The sequence below is a fragment of the Cladophialophora bantiana genome (genome assembly GCF_000835475.1).
Source record: "Cladophialophora bantiana CBS 173.52 unplaced genomic scaffold supercont1.20, whole genome shotgun sequence".
NCBI lineage: Eukaryota > Fungi > Ascomycota > Eurotiomycetes > Chaetothyriales > Herpotrichiellaceae > Cladophialophora > Cladophialophora bantiana.
In genome coordinates, this window is record NW_015971594.1 from 704,754 (window position 1) to 716,343 (window position 11,590).

Here is an 11,590-nt window from a genome sequence, read left to right on the forward strand (position 1 = left end):
CACTGATGGTGCAACTGCCATGCCCATGTTTTCCCGAAGCCGACGAGGTGGCCAAATCAGAGCGACGCGTGGTGAAAAATTTTATCGATTACTGGGTAGATTACCTCTCGTCTTGGCAGTAACCCACGCTGGATGCTTGGCATTGCGCTCATCTCAAACGACACCAACGACATTCCCGGTCTTGTCCACGGCGTCCACATCGCCCACATCTGTTTCCTTCGTCCCGTGTATACTGTGCATAACGAGACGGAACAAATACCGTGCTGAAATACCGGTGTATTGATACGAGCTGTATTTCAATACGAAACCCCCATCATAACAAGACCCGTCATGGAAATGACAAGAAATCCTCCGACCCTCGCATGGATGATGTTCTCCTCTCCAAATGCCTTCTTGTCTGCGACGAAATGTGGGCATGTGTCGGAGCCCACAGGCCTGAGAAATGCCATATCCTGGTCGACGGTGCAAGGTCCCTAGGTGGAGCCCCGCCTACAACTTCGCATCAAAATGCTAACCAAACCTTTGCTGCGGGATGATCCAGTGACTCGTCTGAATCTCAATTGAATGGAGTAGAGCTTGAAGTCCAACTCATCTCCCCGATATTGAGCTCTGCGGGCAATTGAGAAAGCTGAATTGCCGGTAGAATGGGTTCTATACAAGTCGACGAGAGGGATGATCGAAGCCCAGCAAACGGCCCTTCTGCTGACACAGTGTCTACCGGAGAAGCTGACGCTGAGGGCTTCTGGTCTTTCAAGATCGCCGGTCTTGCATCCGATCAACCCAACACTCCAACGGGTCTAAGAGAGGAAATCTTGCTCGTCGCATGGCTTCTCGTTCTCCTACGAACCCAAGACGATGGTCAAGTCTGGTTTGATTGGGCTTACGAAGGGCGAGGAAATGGTGCTCTTCACGAGCCTGTTAAAAGACGCTTGGTGATGGATGAATTAATTACAGGGTTACAAGACAATATCGGACAAGTTGGTGCTCGAATTGCTCGCCACATCACGGCATGCACCCAAACTCAGCTACCTGAAGGCTCCGGCCCTGTTTCACTTCTGTTGAGCACCAGTTCCCTGTCTCAGAGGCCTGAAGAAGCGAATGATCAAGTGAGTAAATGATGAACCCGAGGATGCCGTCACTGACGTCTCGAGCGAAGTGTACGCTGCATCTTCAAGTACAATTTGACCATGGCCGTCTCAAAATTCGCCCTGTATGGCAGACAGAGAACATGTTGCAATATACCATGACACGACACGTTAGAGCACTGGTCGATACCGTCAAAATGTGCATTTTGAATCCGGACCATCCCATTGAAAGTTGTATTCGGCCGACAGCAGCTGATCTGGATGAAATATGGAAGTGGAATTACCCGCTGCCCCCTTCATACAACTTTTGCATGCACGATGTGATTGCCCAGCAAGCCCAGATATTCAAAGACAAGTTAGCAATCTTATCCTGGGATGGCAGCCTGACGTATGCCGAAGTGGACCGATATTCTACATCCATAGCCTACTCGCTGAAAGAAATGGGTGTCGAGTTGCATGATGTCCTACCCGTGTGCTTTGAGAAGTCAAGATGGACCATCATTGCCGTGCTTGCGGTGATGAAAGCAGGGGCCACTTTCGTGCTGATGGACCCAACCCTTCCGCTTGCTCGCCTGCAAACCATGGCGAAACAGGTGGGAGCAAAGACGATGCTTACATCCCGGAAACAACACGACTATTCGGCCGCAATCCTGCCCGAGGGGAATCTCATGGTTGTGGAAGAGAACTCATTCAAGCACGTCTCATGCTCGCAAGTGACGCCCAAATTGACAGTCGTTCCCCCATCTACTCTGATGTACATAATTTTCACTTCTGGAAGCACCGGGGTCCCGAAAGGAGTCTTGATTTCTCACGAAACCTATACCAGCAGTGCCGTTCCTCGGGCGGAGGCAGTCGGCTATACGGAGCACTCCAGGGTTCTTGATTTTGCGTCGTATGCTTTTGATGTCAGCATCGACAGCATGCTTTGCACTCTTTCGAAGGGCGGATGTCTCTGCATTCCCTCCGACGAAGATCGGATGAACGACCTGAATGGAGCAATGCGGAGAATGCAAGTCAACTATGCTGGCCTGACCCCTTCGGTGGCCCGCATATTGGACCCGGATGTTGTGGCATCGCTCAGCGCCCTTGGTCTCGGAGGGGAGGCAGCCACCGCAAGAGAAGTGACACGCTGGGGCCAAGTCACGAGGATCGTCATAGGCTACGGCCCATCCGAATGCACGATCGGATGTACCGTCAACAGCAGCGCTGCCACCGGCAGGGACTATGTATCCCTTGGGAGAGGCAACGGGGCTGCCATATGGATCGTCAACCCCACTGACCACGAATTGCTCATGCCGGTCGGTGCCGTGGGCGAATTGCTTGTTGAGGGTCCTATTGTGGGACAAGGCTACTTGAATGATCCCGACAAAACTGCGGCAGCCTTTGTCAGCGACCCATTGTGGCTCACCGCGGGCCATAATAGCTACGAAGGTCGGCGGGGCCGCTTATACAAGACTGGAGATCTTGGGAAATATGATCCTGATGGCTCTGGAGGCATTGTCTTCATTGGGCGAAAGGACACGCAAGTCAAATTACGTGGACAACGCGTCGAGCTTGGAGAAATCGAGTACCAGCTCAAAGCCAGACTCCCTCCAGGCACCAATGTGACTGCGGAGGTGATCATGCCTTCAGGTTCTGGAGGTCAACCTACGTTAATGGCGTTTATTGCATTTCAGTCTATGAAAGGACAAGACACTACTGATCTACTATGGGCACATCCCCCTAAGGATCTACAGGAAATGCTGTCAGCAGCTGATGCGGATTTAGCCAAGGTGCTGCCACGATACATGGTCCCAACCGCATATGTACCGGTCAACTTTATTCCTGTGATGATATCAGGCAAGACCGATCGCAAAAGACTAAGGCAGTTCGGCGCCGCATTCGACCTGCGACAGTTAGACCAAGGCACAATTAACACCGCTTCTCGACAGCTGAACGACCTGGGGCAACTGGTGCGGCGGGCCTGGAGCCAGACATTGCGGCTCAATCCAGAAACCATTCGGCCTGACGACAATTTCTTTGCACTAGGCGGTGACTCGTTAATGGCAATGAAACTCGTCTCTGTTTGTAGAACTCAAGGTCTCGATGTCACCGTGGCGAACATTTTTCGCTGCCCTACGCTCCTTGCGATGGCCGACGTGGTCCAAACCTGCCGCTCTCAAACAGGGCCGGAAACGCCAGCCTTTTCGATGATCTCCCAGGATGCTGAGAGTGCCTGTGTCGAAGCGTCGCAGTGGTGTGGCACAGATCCAGCCGCCATCGACGATATCTACCCCTGCACGCCATCCCAAGAATCGCTTTTTACCTTCTCCATCAAATCAACACGAGCGTATATTGCTCAGAGAGTCACCTGTATTCCGTCACAAATCAGCCTTGATGCCTGGAAAAGGGCTTGGGAGGAGGTTGTCGCGGCTAGTCCTATGCTGCGCACTCGCTTAGTGCAACTCCAGGACCCCGGTCTGCAGCAAGTTGTGTTGAAAGAAAGCATATCCTGGAGATATTCGACTGATTTAGCGCAATACCTTGATGATGACCAGAGTGAGAAGATGGCACTTGGTCAAAGTCTAGCTCGATATGCCATCGTCGACAACTCAAAGGATGACAAACGATACATGGTCTGGACCATTCACCACGTCCTCTACGATGGGTGGTCCGAGCCTCTGATACTCCGGAAAGTCAGCAATGCCCTGCAGGGTAAGCCAATCGAGCCACAAGCCGAAATGAAGGACTTTGTCAGATATGTGCGAGATGTGGATGAAGTCGGCGTTCAAGAGTTTTGGCGGCAGGAATTGGAAGGAGCCGTTGGACCTCAGTTCCCGCGTCTGCCCTCTAGAGACTATTTGCCAACTCCCGACGGCATGCTTGAACATCAATTTGCACTTGAGACAAACCTCGGATCAACTTTCACAATAGCTACATTGATCCGTGGTGCATGGTCGCTCGTCGTGTCACAGTATACAGGAAGCGACGACATCGTGTTCGGCGAGACGCTCACAGGTCGAGACATTCCTTTAGCGAAAGTCGAAAGCATTGAAGGCCCGCTGATCGCGACTTTACCATTGCGCATACATATCAACCGAACGACTTCTGTACAATCTTACCTACAATCTGTACAGGAAGCCGTACTTGTCCGCACACCCTACCAACATGTTGGAATGCAAAACATCAGAAAGGTTAGCCGGGATGCTCAACATGCATGCGAAGCCGGCACGGGCCTGGTCATCCAACCAGAACCAGAGTATGTCGGCACCGAACTTGGTTTTGGGCAGACGGATATCGTACATGAAGCGCTACATTTTAACCCGTATCCACTTATGTTGGCTTTTGGAACACAAAAAGGTAGTTTGAGAGTCTGCGCGAGCTTTGACACCAGCCTAATTGGCGCCGCACAAATGAAACGAGTACTCGCCCAGCTAGAGACGGCCTGCTTGCAGTTGACGAAGGATCATTCCCGGAGAATAAGTGAGATTTCTTGTCTGCCTGAAACGGAACTCGATCAAATCTGGCGCTGGAACAAAATTCCTCCGTTGTCCTTGGACAAGTTTTCCGGAAGGCTTCGAGCAGATGCCAGTATCAATCAAGGATCAACATATCCTCCTGCGGTGGTCCCTTGGGTATGTAACCCACAAAATCCATCCCTCTTGTCGCCCATTGACAGTATTGGCGAGCTTTGGCTTGAAGGGTCTTTCTTTGCAAATGATACCACTTCGTCTCCGACCTGGCTTCGGGCTGGAAGCTCCACTTGTGCTGGTCGATCCGGAACAGCGCAACCGACCGGCGACTTGGTCCAATTACGAGACGATGGCACATTTATTTTCATTGGTCGAAAGGAGAATCGCTCAACAATCCAGGGCCATGTAATGGATATCGCAGATCTTGAAGCTCATGTCACAAGACATCTTCCTTCAAAAACCCGAGCCGCTGCAGCGGTACTCCAATCGCGACTGGACGAGAGTCAGCAGTCAGCCGAGCATGAATTGGTAATTTTCGTCGAGCAACAGCCTTCTCAGGAAGAGCATGTTCAGCTCATGGTAGCAAAACATGACATAACTTACGATGCACCTGGCCCATTGAGATTACACCTGACTATCGATGCTACGATTCCTCTCGGCCTTGCTATTGCCCTGAAAAAGCTTCACAAATTCATCCAAAATTCTTTGCCACCGTACATGCTTCCCTCTGCGTACATCGTGGTTGAGAAAATACCGACGGAGATGGGACGAGTCGATCATAACCTGTTAAACCAGCTAGCATCTAGAATTCCTAGATCTGTGCTCACCACCCTACAGGAAAACTTCCAGGAGGCATGGAAGAAAACCTCCACGCAAACAAGCTTGACCACCCCAGAGACCATTGTGCGGTCTGCCTGGGCGAAGATACTTAGAATAAGTCCAGACAAAATTGACCCGGACGACAACTTCTTCCGCCTCGGAGGGGACTCTGTGCTGGCCATGAAATTGGCGTCGAGTCTTCGGGAGCAAGGACATACTCTGACAGTGGCCGACATCTTTCAGAACATGAAGCTTCGCGACGCGGCTAGAGTGTTGAAAGTGGACCAGGTGTCCATAGAGAAGACGCAGGATTACAAGCCATTCTCGATACTGCACGGAGTGGACGTTGGACCGTTCTTGTCCGACGTTGTCCGACCGAAGCTAGCTGATCCACGTTGGTCTATTCAAGATGTCCTGCCAGTAACCGAGTCTCAAGCGGTCGACGTCAAGGCTACAATTCAGGTCCCGCGAACATCCATACAATACACAATGTTGTACTTTGAAAAGGGCATCAATCTAGACAATTTGATCCGCGCCTGCAACGAGTTGGTCACGATTCACGACATTCTGCGCACAGTCTTTATCAAGCACGAGTCGTCGCTCTTTCAAGTTGTCCTGGTGAAGCTGGAATCGCTGGTGACCATTCAACACTCCGACACAGACCTTGAACAGTACGTCGCCGCGCTCTGCAAGGCGGACATAGAATCAAATTTCCGCCTGGGGTCACCGTTCCTCAAAATGTTCCATGTCGAGGGTACAGATGGCAAAGGGTGCCTCATCATAAGACTGTCCCATGCTCAATACGATGGCATCTCTTTGCCCAGGCTGCTTCGAGATTTGGAGGCCTTATATACAGGAGGAACAGTTGGTGATTGTAAGCAGTTCTCCGCTTACATGGGACGACTTGACAATGAACGCGTCAAGAAACCAGCGCTGAATTACTGGCGCAATCTTCTGAACGGCTCAAAATTATCGATTTTGGAGGGACCGTCAGCACGGCACGCGACAAAATCGATATTCCTAACCAAGCCCGTCGACGTTTCCCGCCGTCCCACGGAGATCACAACAGCGAGTCTACTGACTGGAGCATGGGCACTCGTCCTAGCTCGCCGTCTCCAGCAACCTGATGTGATATTTGGCAGCATCACTTCAGGCCGCAACATGGACATGCCAGACGTGGAGAAAGTCATGGGTCCGTGCTACCAGTTCACACCAGTTCGAGTGCCATTCGAGGCTGGATGGACGGCGATGGACCTCCTGCGCTTCGTGCAGAGGCAGAGTGCCGAGTCTGCAGCCTACGACTTCCTCGGTTTCGGAGAGATATCCAGAAGCTGTAATACGCAATGGACGACGACGTCGTCATCGTCATCACACTTCTTCTTCGACTCCGTCGTCCATCACCAGGATTTCGAGGACTTTGACACAATGCCCTTTGCGGGAGGGGCTTGCAAGGTGGAGATTCAGAACCCACACGGCGACGCGGCTCATCCCCTGAAGGTCGTCTCGTTTGTCCAGAGTGGGCAGACGCATGTCGGTGTTGTCGGGAGTGAAAGTGATCAGGCCTTCATTGAATCGCTCCTCGCTGAATTGGCCGCAGCTATTGAAGAAATTTCCGCCGATCGACCAGAGATCCTTCTGCTTAATGGCACATGACCCGACCGGCGAATTGATCATGGCCCATCGTAGCTTGCTTTTACGGACGTATACATACTTCATAGTGATTGACCGATGTGAGATATTCTTCCCCCGTTTCTTAGCAAAGGCTTCCAGCAAGAATATAAATATATACACAGTCTCGTCGCAACTTTCTATCGGCTGCATAAACAATCGAGTACGATATCCCGCTGAAGTCTGCCAGTGATTGCGAGCGACAAGGCTGCGCCTCCCAACATACTTCGCACTATCAAGCTTGACCCACCAGATCGAGACTGCACTCTGCTGGTGATTGTGTCCGTTGTTAGTCCCGTGACTTTAATACAGGTAGACACAATTCTCATTTGGGGCAACATCTAGGACAGCGCCCCGAGGTCAATGCCCGATGTATGTGCAGGTATCGAGTAGATAGAGAGTTCCCACCCGTGGAGCCCGAACAAGGCCACCCAATAAACCTCCCCCAGGCGGGGAGAAACTTACACCAAGTGAGCTGTGCCGTCCATATTCGTACACATCAAGCCACGTGGGATCAAAAGATGACGGAGATTCAGACAAACCATGCATCCTACGCTGCACTTTCTGGTACACAGATGGGTTTTCGTACGGGTCGGCGCTGATGCCAGGCGATTCGAACCGTGGCTTGCATACGGAGTACATATATGTGGAAGGCTTACGTTGTTTGACATGACCCCCAGCATGCACCGGAAAAAAGCCACGGGGCCATTGGTTATCATGTACTCGGTAGTCGGTGGGAAAATATGGGTGGCACGTCCGGGGAGGAATTCCGCGATGGCCGCTGAGCCGCCTTTTTCCCAAGGCTGAGGATGGACTGGATGCCGTGTTCCTTGATAGGCAAGTCCTCCCAAGTCCGAGGCTGCTGCCATTCCAGCCACGCAATATTTTAGCGGTTGATAATATTTGAGATCGGAACTGAACAAGGGGATTCACCGGCTAGGGGGGAAGCCAATCCTCGCTATGTAACAAGTTTTAGATTTGCCATTCTTCTTGACTTCAAGGAACCTCACGTGGATTGAGTCATCAAAGCATGTGATGACCAATGAAAGAAGAATGCAAGCATGCAAGAAGGGCCGTTGCCAAAGACTACTCCGTACCGAGTACGATCATCTCGTAAAAGTTTCGTCCCGGATGCCTTTCTTGAAAAAAGCAAGGACAAGAGTTGGGCTAAGACGTCATGGTCTCGACCAGGGCAAACCAAGGATCGTGAGGCGTAGGTATGCCACTACACTGACGAGTGGACAAAGGAAGTGTCTCTCTGAGTCAAGATGGCTGCATTGGGTTAATGAGGGAGTCGAGAGGAGGCAGGTGTTGGTGGTTGTTGCAGTTTGTCTCAGGCCGCCACCCACAAGCCATGTCGGAGGTCGGCATGTCGCAGTCTACGAGCTCCGTGTCATGTGACCGGCAACGAATCATAGGCCCGCACGTGCTGCCCGATGGGGTCCGAGGGGCTGTCGGACATCCAGATTTGACGCCATCGCGCAGCTTTTAATAGACATTTTATTCCGGCACTGTAGCGGTTCGCCCAGAAGGCTGGCAAGGGCTGAACGGCTAGCACGCACATGCCAGTTGCAGCTCCAAGGTCTTGCCAATTGCCATCCAGATGCAGGTATCGGACAATAAGGCAGGTGGATAGCGTCTTGAAGACGGAGGAGATGCGCACGGAATCACCATTCCAGGCGAGGTTCGTTACGACACCGAAACTCACATAGATTGATACACCAGAAACGACCTCCATGAAAGTAACTTCTGTGGCGGTCGGGCCAGGGGCAGTTTATAGATGAAGATTGCATCTCCTGGAACAAAAGACATCGTAAATGTACAGCCCAGCCCAGCCCAGCCCAGCTTGAGTCGGCTGTCGGAGCTGGGGGCCGAATGAACGAGCGGTCTCTTACAGAGACCATGATCGATAGCCGAGACTGGAAGCTTGGAAGTGGGAGAAGAGAAAAAGGAAAACACGATGGCGTTCGGAAGTCCGCTGGCCAGAGGGGGGATAGTCAAGCATGGAAGTGGGAAGCTGATCCATGAAGCTAATCTTCAAGCATGGACACGGAGTGGCACCCACGTACTCGTGTGTTGCTGTTAGAGCCCCTAAAATCTACAAAGGGACTAGTGCGGCCACACTAAACACACAGCAGCCAATCCCAATCTCCTCCTTTGTCGCGCCAAGGTGTACCTAGCGCCTCGTCTCTCCTGCTACCTCAGGCTTCGGGGCGTCTATCCTGGGACGCTCTTCTGGGCTTAGGGAGGGGCCGCTGGGCAAGGTTCTACTGGCAGTTCTGGTTAAGTACAGGCTTGGCCTAGAGCCCGCTAGCCCTAGTACCTGCGTTAAGTGGCCGCCCGGAACATGGCTGGCATGGTCGCGCTCGTTAAAGACCGCTTCTGCTTTTGGTGAATCCTCCTCCCACCACTCTAATCCTTCCTGTTAGAGACCAAGACCACAAACTGCGCCTCGCTGATCCCGGACTTTTCGTATCCCATCCTCGTCACAGACCTGCACAGACCTCCTGCAATTATAATCCTCCAACACGAACTCTGCTACGTATCCCCTCGGGCCCTCTCCTCTCTGCTGACGCTGAGCCTGCGACCAGCCTGAAAATACACTTTTTGCCAATATCCCCTTGCCTCGCCTGCGCCAGTCCACCCAACCCCCAAGCCAGCTTCCAGACCGCAGATTGGGCCTGAAAGTGAAAGTCCTGCTGACCAGCGACTCCTGGGCGCTGTCCTGCCCCCTTTGCCTCAGATCCTCTCTCCCTTTACATGTCGTACTCCTACCCTCTCGCGGGGTCGATATCACTCTGGATCTTGCAACAGTCTTCCGTCTCTTCCTCACGGGGCCTCGTGTAGCCCGTCGAGATCTGCCAGATACCATCTCTTCACCCTCACTTTCGTTTACGCCCACACTCTCTCAATCGTTTAGTCCGACCTTCTCTCCATCCTTCAGTATGGCTTTCAGTGACGACGACGGCTTCACACAACCCACGCAGAGCTTTGACACGTCCTCTATCGCCAGCATTGCCTCGTCCCTTGCCAGCGATTTTACGCAGACCACGGGCACGGGCAGTCGTTTCTCACGCACCAACACCGGCGCCTCTCAGACGACCGCATCCAGCTCTGGCGCCAGCACCTCTGCTCCCGCATCGGCCACACAGACAGCTTCCACCACATTCGCTACATCGATCGCTCCCTCAGCTGGATCCTCAGACTCCGCAGACTCCAGCTTGAGCAGCCATGCTACCTCGGCAAGCAATGCGGCAAGCAGCACAACAGGCGGTGCCGTCACCGTATCGGAAAACTCCTCCTGCAATAGTATTTCCTGCTCCTCCGCGTTGAAAGCAGCCGTCGCTGTCCCGATTGTCGTTGCGGCTATTGCAGGGATTCTTTTGTTTTTCTTTTGTGCAAGGAGGCGGAAGAGACGCGCTGGTGCCGTCATGTCGGAGAAGACACCGAAAAAGGCGGGCAAGAAATGGACACGGCACCTACGAGCCTTTTCCTTCGACGCAGAGCTGCTCATGGGTGGTCGTTTCTCCAGCTCCAACAGCATCCGCAGCCGAGATCCAAGTGTTCGAAGTGGCCGGGGCACGCTTTCTCGTGGAAGTAATCACAGCGGGGAACCAAGTTTGCACAGCATTGAAGAAGTGGCCCCTCCTTACCGAGATGCTGTAACCCATGTGACGCCCCCCAGTCCAGCTCGGTCCATCCCTCATGTCACCACGCATGCGGCTGATCCTATTCCTCGACCATCCTCAACGGCTACAGCACCACCTCCCTACCGATCCATCGTTGGGGGTGCCGGTGGAGACCCGCCCTCTCCTTCCACGGTTCGAAACCCGTTTGCAGACTCGGCTCCGGTGAGTCCTATCGAAGGCTCACCTTTCAACGATCCCCCTGAAGGCGAGGAAGCGTCTGGCGCGCTGGGTCCTGCCTTAAGCCGGGGTTCATCGATGTATCGAAGCGTCATGACCGACGACGATGTGACCCCAACCGCGTCCGAAGCTGGGAGTATAAGGCAAGCAGTGGTGGGCAGGCGTGTGTCAGTCAGGAACGGCGAAGGCACGAGCGGTAGCGGCGGTGGCGGCAGCAGCTAATACTCTGTGATTTTCTTACGTTCTTAATCCATGGCGCGGCGTTTGGAACCGGTGGAACCGAAAACTGTTGGCCGGCTCTAGAACCTGCAAGAGCCTTGTTTTTTTTGTGGAATGTTGACGCAGAATGTTTTGAGATGTCCGACTATACTGTACATGAGCGAAGCCTAGGGCAAGAAGCAAAAAATATCTAGATTGATGGTAAATCGAAACGTCCAATATTGCTGGGAACTCGTGAGATGGATGATGAAAAGGGTCTTCGGTCTTTATATCATGCTCGACGTTGCCGTTGTATTCCATGTGCATTGTGCCTTCGTGCTCTTTTTTTGTTTTCTCTTCTCGCTTGTTCTCAATGCCACGGTCGTACAATGCAGGAACGGACCTTTCGGCGAACTTGGTATGCTTGTATTCCCTGTTGCTCGCCAAACATTTCAGCTATCCAAGGGCCGACTGCAGGCCACTGGCCTGATTGTCCGGTGTA

The 11,590-nt window shown here is 52.7% G+C and overlaps 2 protein-coding genes across 2 annotated transcripts; both read left to right on the forward strand.

The window, feature by feature from the left end:
• Window positions 1-644: 644 nt before the first annotated feature.
• Z519_11086 (uncharacterized protein) lies at window positions 645-7,009 on the forward strand (the record flags this gene model as incomplete). Its single annotated transcript, XM_016768799.1, has 2 exons — window positions 645-1,106; window positions 1,157-7,009. 2 exons carry the CDS (start codon window positions 645-647, stop codon window positions 7,007-7,009), a joined length of 6,315 nt encoding a protein of 2,104 aa, XP_016615186.1.
• A 2,960-nt stretch (window positions 7,010-9,969) lies between these two features.
• On the forward strand, window positions 9,970-11,112 carry Z519_11087 (uncharacterized protein; the record flags this gene model as incomplete). Its single annotated transcript, XM_016768800.1, has 1 exon — window positions 9,970-11,112. The coding sequence occupies one exon, from the start codon at window positions 9,970-9,972 to the stop codon at window positions 11,110-11,112; it is 1,143 nt and encodes a 380-aa protein (XP_016615187.1).
• Window positions 11,113-11,590: the final 478 nt, after the last annotated feature.